General features: G+C 38.6%; 1 protein-coding gene across 1 annotated transcript; it reads left to right on the top strand.

Moving 5' to 3' along the window:
• The first annotated feature begins 1,149 nt into the window (after window positions 1-1,149).
• Window positions 1,150-6,923, top strand: LOC6640882 (toll-like receptor 7). Its single transcript, XM_002063817.4, has one exon. It carries the CDS (start codon window positions 1,543-1,545, stop codon window positions 5,866-5,868), a length of 4,326 nt encoding a protein of 1,441 aa, XP_002063853.1. The 5' UTR covers window positions 1,150-1,542; the 3' UTR covers window positions 5,869-6,923.
• Window positions 6,924-11,628: the final 4,705 nt, after the last annotated feature.

The following is an 11,628-nucleotide window of genomic DNA, read 5'->3' on the forward strand; positions in this document are numbered from 1 at the left end:
AAAGTAGTATTTTATTTTGAAAGTCAACAAATAAAACTAATAAAATGTATTTTTTCCTTAAATATAATCAAATAAAATACAAAACATACAAACTTGCTAATTAAAAAATCGAGCGGTGGTCCATAATGGGTAAATATCTGAACGTTTCATTGCATTTACCATAATTTTGGCTATATAACTAAACACAAAAAAGAAAAATTAAGATAATATACATTGGATTAATTATTTAATTAGCATATTAGATCATCTGCCATAAAATTGATATTATCTTTCAATCTTACAATTGAAAAAAGTGCTTTACTCTGGATCTGATTAGATTATATTTTTATTCACGTTAATAGAGAAATTGTTGTCTTTTGCAAGTTCTGAAAACTAAAATTGCAAAAATTATTAATTTCAAACTGTTATTTTTTTATTACAAATTATACTTTGCTCTAATATTTCGACTAACAATAAGTGGTGACTAAATTTATGGTGACTGGACTTTCGTCTTTTGATTCTGCAACTTCTGAGGTTCTTTTAAATAAGTTTTTCTAAAAGTAAGACCTATGCATTATTTAAATGGTTATCAAACTAAGCAGAACATAGTTGAACAATGTTAAGATTTTAAATGGAACACTTCATTTTATAACTAACCTATGTATCTGTGTTTGAAATGGCAATATCTTCGACCAGAATTTCAAAATATTAACCACTTTATTGCACTCAATTCGCAATGTTTACGTTTAATTCATAAATTTGAACCTAAGCCAGTTTGTCATTCTCACTCAAATGGCAAAAGGCTCTCTTTCACTCAATACTCTCACTGCTCTCTCTCTCATGATTTTCGCTCTCTCTGCCTTGTACAGTGGCGCCATTTGTTCATGCAGCGGCCATAATTGTATCTGAAAGATTACCCTCCCTCATAGATACTCTCTCAAATTGTATCTGAGAAATCGTGTTTGCCACTCGTTCGTGTCTGTGAGATACTTTTTTTCGTTTGGCCATTCCATATTGGACTCACTTGTTCGACTCCTTTGCTCGATGTCGGAGTCGTTTGTTGTGAACAGTTCGAGTGCGAGCGCCTAACGGTACGGACGTGTGGGCCACGCACAAAATTTATAAAAAAACAAAACGCAAACGCAAAGTCAAAGAAAATAAAAATAAAATACAAGAAAAACAGAGTCTAAATCAGAAGAGAAAAAAAATATAATTGTATATTGGGTGATAAATTCGAAATGAATGGAAATTAATATAATTGAATAAAAATTACCCAAAAGAGTAAATGTGAAAAAGCGATAGAGAGTGAGAGAGAAAGAGAGAGTGGAAAAAATTAAAGAAATCATGTGTGATTTGTGAAACTGTGGGCGTGGAAAATTCGTTAAGTGAAATTATAATACCAAAAAAAAAAGAAAAAAAGAAAAAAAGAAAAAAAACGAAAATAAAAAATGCCAATTCCATGTACACGACAAAAGTAAAAACCAATAAAGAAAGAGTATAAATTGCTAAGGAAAAAAAATTAAAAATTCTTGCCAAACGCGCAAAAGGAAGTCCAAGTGTAGAATGGAGCAAACTGTGCTCCTTCTGCTCCTCCTGCCGCTGATGGTGGTGATGATGAGCGGCAGTCGAGCTGCCCTTGTCCCCAAGGAACGCGGTAATAGCGACAACAGTGCCAGCGCCATGCTGGGCGGTGGAGCCGGAGCAGCCACCGTATCCCTGTCCAGTGATTACTCCTCGCTGCTATCGGCAGCCGTGCCGGTTGCCTCATCGCCTGCTCCAGTCCACAGTGGGCCAAATAATCAATGTTCCTGGACATATAATGGCACCAGTGCGGTGCACTGTGCCCTTAGGCTGATTGAGCGACAGCCGGGTCTAGATTTACAGGGAGCCGATGGCAGTAGCCAGTTGACCATCAAATGCAGTGACTTGTATATGTTTGAGTCAACGCTCCCGGTGGCTGTGTTCGCTCGTCTTCAGACGCTGGAAAGTTTGCGCCTGGAGTCGTGTAAGCTGCTGCAATTGCCCAACAATGCCTTCGAGGGTCTAACCACTCTCAAGTCACTCAGGCTGAGTACTCGCAACGGCGAATGGGGTCCGTCCAAGGCCTTGGAGCTGTATCCGGACTCGTTAAATGGACTGAAGCAGCTCACCGAGCTGGATCTAAGCGAGAATAATTTGCGTGCCCTGCCAGCTGGTTTCCTGTGTCCGGTGGGCAATCTACAGAGTCTCAATCTGACACGCAATCGCATACGCACTGCGGAGCAATTGGGATTCGCGGACATGAATTGCAGTGGAGGCAGTGAGCTACAGCTCCTGGACGCCAGCCACAATGAGTTGCGTTCCATTACGGAAAGCTGGGGCATCTCGCGTCTGAGGAGATTACAACATTTGAATCTGCAGCACAATAATATCTCAGAGCTCTCTGGCGAGGCATTGGCTGGCCTATCATCGCTGAGGATTGTGAATTTGAGTAATAATCATATGGAAACTCTGCCAGAGGGTCTTTTTGCTGGTTCCAAGGAATTACGAGAAATTCATTTGCAGCACAATGAGTTGTACGAACTGCCCAAGGGTCTGTTCCATCGTCTGGAGCAATTGCTGGTGGTTGATCTGTCGGGCAATCAGTTAACCTCCAACCATGTGGACAATACAACATTTGCGGGACTCATTCGTCTCATTGTCCTTAATTTGGCACATAACGCTTTAACTCGCATCGATTATCGCACCTTCAAAGAGTTGTATTTCCTGCAGATACTTAATTTGCGTAACAATTCCATTGGCCACATCGAAGATAATGCCTTTTTGCCTCTGTATAATCTGCATACACTTAATCTTGCCGAGAATCGTCTTCACACACTGGATGACAAACTCTTCAATGGCCTCTATGTGCTCTCCAAGTTGACACTGAATAATAATCTAATTAGTGTCGTGGAGCCAGCTGTCTTCAAGAATTGTTCGGATCTAAAGGAATTGGATCTCAGTTCGAATCAATTGAATGAAGTACCACGAGCTCTGCAAGATTTGGCCATGTTACGTACTTTAGATTTGGGCGAGAATCAAATCAGGACTTTTGATAATCAGAGTTTCAAGAATTTGCATCAGTTGACTGGTCTGCGTTTGATTGATAATCAAATTGGCAATATTACTGTCGGCATGTTTGCCGATTTGCCACGCTTGAGTGTCCTCAATTTGGCCAAGAATCGCATTCAGAGCATTGAGCGTGGTTCGTTCGATAAGAATTTCGAATTGGAGGCCATACGATTGGATAGAAATTTTCTCTCCGACATTAATGGAGTGTTTGCCACTTTGGTGTCGCTTCTGTGGTTGAATCTTTCGGAAAATCATTTGGTTTGGTTCGATTACGCCTTCATTCCCTCGAATCTCAAGTGGCTGGATATTCATGGTAATTATATCGAAGCACTGGGCAACTACTACAAACTGCAAGAGGAGATCAGAGTGAAGACCCTTGATGCCAGTCACAATCGCATCACGGAAATTGGTCCCATGTCCATACCGAATACCATCGAGCTGCTGTTCATCAACAACAATCTCATTGGAAATGTACAACCGAATGCCTTTGTGGACAAGGCAAATCTGGCTCGTGTGGATCTCTATGCCAATCAGTTGAGTAAGCTGCAACTCCAACAGCTGAGAGTGGCCCCGGTGCTGGCCCCTAAACCACTGCCTGAGTTCTATTTGGGTGGTAATCCCTTTGAGTGTGATTGCACCATGGATTGGTTGCAACGCATCAACAACCTAACTACACGCCAGCATCCCAGGGTTATGGATATGCCCAATATTGAGTGTGTGATGCCTCATGCCCGTGGAGCTGCAGTGCGTCCGCTAAGTTCATTGCGACCTCAGGATTTCCTATGCCGCTACGAATCCCATTGCTTTGCCCTCTGCCATTGCTGTGATTTTGATGCCTGCGATTGTGAGATGACTTGCCCTCACAATTGTACTTGCTATCACGATCAAATTTGGTCCACCAATGTCGTCGACTGTGGCGGACAACAGACCATGGAACTGCCCCGTCGTGTGCCCATGGACTCGAGCATTGTCTACTTGGATGGCAATAATTTTCCTGTGCTCAAGAATCATGCCTTCATCGGACGTAAGAACCTGAAAGCTTTGTATGTAAATGGTAGCCAAGTGGCTGGCATACAGAATCGCACGTTTGCTTCCCTTGCCTCGCTGCAGTTGCTCCAGCTGGCCGATAATCGTCTGCAGGTCCTGCATGGCTATGAATTCGAACAACTGTCGTCGCTGCGTGAACTCTATTTGCAAAATAATCAACTCACAACTATTGAGAATGCCACACTGGCCCCGCTGGTCTCTTTGGAAGTGCTGCGCATCGATGGCAACCGCTTGGTCACTTTACCCATCTGGCAAATGCATGCCACTCATTTTGGGAAACGTTTGCGTTCCATTTCCCTGGGACGCAATCAGTGGAGCTGTCGCTGTCAATTCCTGCAGGCTCTGACTTCGTATGTCTCTGACAATGCTATAATTGTGCAGGATGCCCAGGATATCTACTGCATGGCAGCATCGAATTCAGCTAATTACGATGTGGATGCCTACGATGCGAATGGCTCACAGGGTACGCTACAGAAACGCGAATTGGACTTTAATTCAACGGGAGCTGCCTGCACTGATTACTATTCAGGAGGTTCAATGCTTCAACATGGCATACCAGAGTCATATATTCCCCTTCTGGCTGCTGCTCTCGCCTTGGTGTTCCTTTTGGTGGTCATCATTATTGTTTTCGTCTTCAGAGAGTCTCTGCGCATTTGGTTATTTGCTCACTATGGGGTACGTGTCTTTGGACCACGTTGTGAAGAATCGGAAAAGCTATACGATGCCGTTCTATTGCATTCGGCCAAGGATTCAGAATTTGTGTGTCAACATTTGGCTTCCGAGCTGGAAACTGGACGTCCTCCTCTACGTGTGTGCCTACAGCATCGAGATCTCGCCCATGATGCCACTCACTATCAGTTGCTGGAGGCAACCAGAGTGTCGAGGCGAGTGGTAATCCTACTTACCCGTAATTTCCTGCAAACCGAATGGGCTAGATGTGAACTACGTCGTTCGGTGCACGATGCTCTGCGTGGACGTCCTCAGAAGCTGGTCATTATTGAGGAGCCCGAAGTGGCCTTCGAAGCGGAAAGCGACATTGAATTGCTGCCCTATCTTAAGACCTCGGCAGTGCATCGAATTCGTCGTACAGATCGTCATTTCTGGGAGAAATTGCGTTATGCTCTGCCCGTCGATTATCCCACATATCGTGGAAATAACTATACATTGGATCACAATCACGAGCGAATCAAGCAGCCAGCCAGTCCAGGCTTGCTCTATCGTCAGGCTCCGCCTCCAGCTTACTGTGGTCCGGCAGAAGGTGGCCCCGCGGCTGCTGCTGCTGCAGCTGCTGCCGTAGAGCAAAATTACTCCACGGCCACCACAGCCACACCCAGCCCCAGGCCACAGCGACGTGGCGATCATCAAGGCGGCGGTGGCTCTGGTTCTAGTTCTCATGGTCATCACTTGCATGCCCAATACTATCAGCATCATGGCATGCGTCCACCATCGGAGCATATCTACTCGAGCATCGATTCAGACTACTCCACGCTGGACAATGAGCAGCATATGCTGATGATGCCCAATGGCCCGCCCTCAATGGAGGGTCAGAGGGCCCAAACTTGGCGTCCCAAGCAGCAGCAGCAACAGCAGCAGCCACCAAATGCCATGGGTCATGCCGGCACTTTGGGTCCCAGCTCCAATTTGGCCAAGGCAACTTCTCAACAGCAGCAGCAGCAACAACAACAGCAACAGCAACAACCAACTGGTTCAGGTCAGCAACAGGGTCCACATGTCCAGGCGTATCTTGTGTAGAGTTTAAATTCTGACAGAGTGACAGTGATTTCTTTAGGGACTGGTTCCTGTGCATAATTTTAATTACTAAAATATGTGCGAGTTTTTTTAGGCTAAGAGATTAAAAACGACAGACAGATAGACAGAGAAAGAGAGAGAGAGAGAGAGAAAAAAGCTAGTGAGAAACAGTGAGAGAGAGTGATAGAGACAGAGGGAACGAACGGGCGGGAGGCTAGGCGGAAAAACTACTCAACTCGTAATTCTAATGTTATCCCCAAGCAGGAAGCGAAGCATAGAACATAATTTTCTTTTTGTTTATCCAGTGTAAAGTCATTTTCAGTTGCACTAAACAAACAATATTCATAGACACAAGATACAGATGCATTTAGTAGTGGTGTCTAAGGGAGCGAGTGTCTGTGTGTGTGTGTTTATATAGCGGACACAGATGTAGCCCAAGTCCCAGTGATGGGGTGAGGGGATGCAGGGCCTTGACAATGTCAAGTTGTGTGTTTGTGTGTGTTCTAAAAGCAAGGAATGGTGAGGGGAATGAAGAAGGGAGAGAACGAGAGAAACATGCGAGTACAATGCCATTTGAAAAGTTTCAAAACTTTTCCCAGAGTAAACTTAGTTGAGCAATCCCTCCTTTTCTCTTCCTTCCTCTCCGCTCTTCATTTGCTTAGCTGCAAATTGCATTTAAGAAATTTTCAGATAACTTTTTAATATGGTTTTAATCAGTTAGACCAAAAACTATTTGCTAACTCAGGAGAAAAAGATTCATAAAGTTCAGTTTACCAAAAGGCCACCAAGAAAGTCACTGGTAAAGTCATCTTTTGTCACACACACACACTCTCACTCTTGCCAAGGCATTTTCTCTATATATTGTAAATAGCACAAGAAAAAAGAAAACCATGAAAAATTAAATTATATATAACAAGAAAACTCTCTATGTATACAGGAATTCCATACATAAGTACTCAGTATACATACATACATATATGTAAAATCGATGAAAATAATTCAATAATCAACTACAGCCACACACACAGATGTAAATGTTATGCAATACACACACACACACAGACACTGAAAATTATGTAAAGATTAAACATAAATATTTAGCTAGCAAACCTTAAACAAAACACAAAAACAAAAAAACAGAACTGCAAAAGTATTACTTGTTTAGTTTTGGTATCTAAAAATCGTCTCGAATTCAGTTTAATTCTGTACTACAACATAATCAAAAGGGAGGAAGAGTTTTCCAAGTTGACGTCAGTTTTTCAATTGAGAATCATAGAGAAAAGAATAGTTTGGCTATTGGTTTGAAAATTGTAAGATTAGACAAATCGAAAGAATAACTAAATTCTCATTTAGAAATGAAAGATTATTGGGATAAATGAAATATTAAAGCCTTAGATATTGGGCTGAGACAGTTTTGTTGCCAAATTCTTAGCATCTATAGCCAAACCGAAAGCTAACAAGTAATACTTTTCTGGTACTGCTTCAAATAGTAACATGCAACAAGAAATTAAAACAAAAAACAAATAAGAAGGTATATGTATTATGCTCATTTTAAATACCCTACGCTTACCAAAATAGAAGAGAGTATACATAATTGTAATAACGAATCTTTTAAATACTTAAAGACAGAAGATATATATATACATATATATATATATATCAAAACATGATGAAGATAATTTATTTAATGTATGTGTATGAATGTGTAAATGTAAACGCAAGAGAAAACTCAAAACTGATATTAAAGTAAAAGCAACTGCAATATTATACATATATATCTACATATGCTATATATGATATGATATCAATATCTATATATATATAAAGCCGACACACAAAACTAATAACTGCCTATAGAAATGTATTGAAAAAACAAAAGAAAAAAAACACTTGAACGCATTTATTTCAAATAACAAAATTGATGTATAACTTTTATCATACCTAAACATATATATCGGTATATATATATACTATATGTATGTTAACTCGCCTACTCGTCATTAAATTTAGCAAACAAATTAAAGCAAAGAAAAGCAGTAAAAGAAGAAGAAAAAAAAACTATTGAAGAGAGAAGAACTCACAACTTGAGACACAACACTTGTACCAGTATGAAAGCCCAAAATAACTGTTATTTATTTTTATTATTTTTTAATGTATATACATACATATAGATCTATTATATATATAAATATAGTCTCTATAAAAACGATGCTAAGTTTTAATTTTTAAGTTCTTATGTATGTGAGATAAACTCGATCTAATTACAAAAACAAAACAAAATCTCTCTGTACTCGTACTCGTACTCTATGGATAATTCAATTTTGTGAATAATAACTATTTAGATATATTATATTATATTATATATATATATATATATATGAAAATATATATATTATACGATATTTTTCTGTTTCGCAAGCGAACAATGCAAATGAAATGAACAACTTTTTTAAAACAAAAACACCAAAGACTTCAAAAATTATTTAATAATGGATTATGGATAATGGGTTAACTATTTCTATATGAATTCTCTAGGTTTATTGTTATGTTTTGTTTTGTTTTGTTATTTCTCTGCTAATTTAATTCATCATGCACATGAGTTGCTGTTTTGTAATCCTCACGCATTCAGTCAAAGAGCTCAGAGACCGGTGGATTGGGGATAGATGGATGGATGGATGGATGGATGGATAGATGGTTGGTTGAGCGGAGCGAAGTGAAGTGAAGCGGCCCGTCAAAGTCAACTGAGCGAACGTATCTAACTAGATACTGGAAACGGCAAAGAGAAACAGATACAGATACATGCCGCCAAAGTGATAAATCATTTTTTTGTTTCGGTTAGGTTGAATGTATATAAAAACCAAATACAAATGCGCATCGCATTGCAGACGCATGTTACCCCCCACCCAACCCCCAACCCTCATCCTCCATCCTTTGAGCTCGTTGTGGCACTACCTCACTCATATCAATGCTGCTCCCCTGCCACTGTGAGGTAAAGTTAGAGAGAGAGAGCAGTCTGCTGTCTCTTTATAGTGGTTGCTGGCTTGTCTACTTAAATGATGCCAGCGGCACGTCTGTATTTCAAATTGAAGGGTAACACACACACACACATACACACACACTCAGTCTATCTGTGAGTACATTTCAATGATGGTTTTGGCATTTATGCCAAGCCAAGCTCAAGTGTCAGACCCAAATGTACGATATGCCAAGGAGCGCCGCAGCCAAGTTTATATAGAAGCAGCCATAGCTCCAAAAAAGAGCTGACTAAGTGTTGCTGCCAGAAGCGTGGCTTATAGCAAACAATAACCCCAGCTGATCTGGCTAGAAATCTACAATCACATATACATATGTTAGCTGTGTCTTACATTGATGTATGGCCCAAGAGCGACCTTGTTTTCAGAGTTCAGGATTGATTTAAATGTTGGACAACAAGAAATCGATTTCGTGGTTTCCATTTCAAAGCTGCAAAATCAAGAAATCAAAGCAAGCAAAAGTTTTCATTTAGCAAATTTTATCTCTTGGCCAAGACTGGAACTTTGTCTGCGACAAAAATTATAAGAGCCTCAGACACTCAGACACTGCAGGAGACTTTTCTAATGGATTATAGTTCCATGAATACGAATCTGAATTCTGAAGTCCAATTATTCAGAATGACTTTGCCTTAGGACATGTTCAAAACTCTTTTAGCATTTTTTGTTTCAACACCTTTAAATCAATCCAAAAATAATGTAAAATGTATGTATGTATATGAAAAGTGTAAGTAATATAAGTAATATATATGTATTTTTAAAAAAGAAAATGGCAAGAAGTTTTTAGCCTTTTATTTTTGCTGGAAAGTGCAAGCAAAATAGGTAAACATATTGTATCTCGAAAGTATATTTTAAATGAGAACTTTTGTTTTTAAGAGATTATGAAATTTATGGACGAACCATATATTCTGAAAAGTTGCACACAATACACCTAAAAAAATAATGATTCATATAAATAAAGAAAAACATTTATTTTACACCCTTTTTCTAAGACTCGAACTTGTACCAAATATATTGTCAGCTATAGTCTGTGGCATGATCCTCCTAACTCTTTTCTTTCTTTTTACTCGTTGTTTTTATTAAGAATTTTTTTGTAGCTTTGAAGATTTATTCGACAAATACCTAGAAATGTTTTCTTTTCTTTAATGCAAAAATTTATTAATATTTAAAAAAACATAAATTATTTTCTATTTCTGGAGGTAATTTTCTTATACATTACATTAATTAACTTAAATAAATGGACTCGAACGAATTTTCATTTTCCATATATGTATGTATGTGCTTATATACAAATTGGGTTGAGAACACAACACCACACACACAACATTTGAAAGTATTTTAAGCATGAAATTAATTTGTATGAAGTTATGTTTATTAAATTCCAAGAATTCCACAGTTTAGGGAAATGACATAATAGTTTTCTAAAGAGTGAATGATAAATGTAAATTACTCATTTGATTTTGTATGAATGAATTATTATGCACATATATAATACTCGATAGAACAAGAGGAAACTATGCAATATTTTGCATAGAACTTAATCTACCATCACATCGATTAAAAGGATTGAAAGAAAAGGACATGGGAACTATGTTGTCACATACAGTATTACAGTTATAACGATGATCGATGTTTAACATAAAATTCTATCTATAAAAGAACATAGCACAGATACAATGTCTTAGTCTCGACTAGCTAAATAAAATATCTACAAAAATTTACACAAAGTAGAAGTTAGTTTCTAAATGATAACTTTTTTAAAATTAAAAGGATAATTGTATTAATATAATAATTTTACCTACGTAGACAGAAAGAAAGAGAATAACATATTTATGAATTTGAAACGTGGATTAGTTAGTTATCGATTATGATGCCAGATTTATATAAATGTAGATACTAACAGATTTTAAGAAATTTCGAATTCATCCTCTTAACTTTCAGCACTTTATATGGTAAACGATGTTCCAAGAAATATTGTTAACCATTCATTGTTGAAATGTTCCTTGGTGAGCTCAATTCTAGAAGTCTAATTGAAATCACGGTTGATTGGTAAGCAACATTTTTGTTTTTGTACAAATGTATGTAGGTACAATACAACAGGGGCCACTCAACTAGTGTTTGGCAACAACAAAATTCCTGGGATTTCGAGTTTCCAAATTGTTTTTCACAGCCTATGGGAAAGCAATGAAGTTTTTAGCTACGTTTTATCATCATCATTGTTGTCTGTGTACTTTGGAGTTTTACATTTCAACTGTTTGTTGGCCTCACTACTAATAAAAAAGTAGCTCAATTTCTCACATCAGTTGCAGTCAATTTCGGTTAACATACCAATGGAAAAACCAACAAGAAAAACACACACAAAACAACAAAAAAAAAACCGATTTGAAAGCAAAAAAAAAAAAAATATAGAGAGAAACGACGAGCATTTGTTTGTTTCCCCTCCCTTTTTGATTCTTCGAATCTTTCTCCAACTTCAAATCGGACCCATCCTCCTCCTCCCCCCCTCCCCGTTACCCGTGACCAAACCAACAAGTAAACTTTTTTAATTTGCTTTCATTGAGGTTGTCGTTGGAGCTGCTGCTGCTGCTGTTCCTACTATTGCTCCCGTTGAAAGCTTCTTCGCACTACATACAACTTGTAACTAATAGAATTACAAAACCTACAAAGAAACAATGCCAGTGTACATACACACACACACACACGCACACACACAGGCACACTCTCACATACAGTG

This window comes from Drosophila willistoni (assembly GCF_018902025.1).
Source record: "Drosophila willistoni isolate 14030-0811.24 chromosome 2L unlocalized genomic scaffold, UCI_dwil_1.1 Seg168, whole genome shotgun sequence".
NCBI classification, from domain to species: domain Eukaryota; kingdom Metazoa; phylum Arthropoda; class Insecta; order Diptera; family Drosophilidae; genus Drosophila; species Drosophila willistoni.

What these genes read in the sequence shown, in the direction of transcription:
- LOC6640882 (XM_002063817.4), top strand. Translation starts at nt 1,543, where the DNA reads ATGGAGCAAACTGTGCTCCTTCTGCTCCTCCTGCCGCTGATGGTGGTG.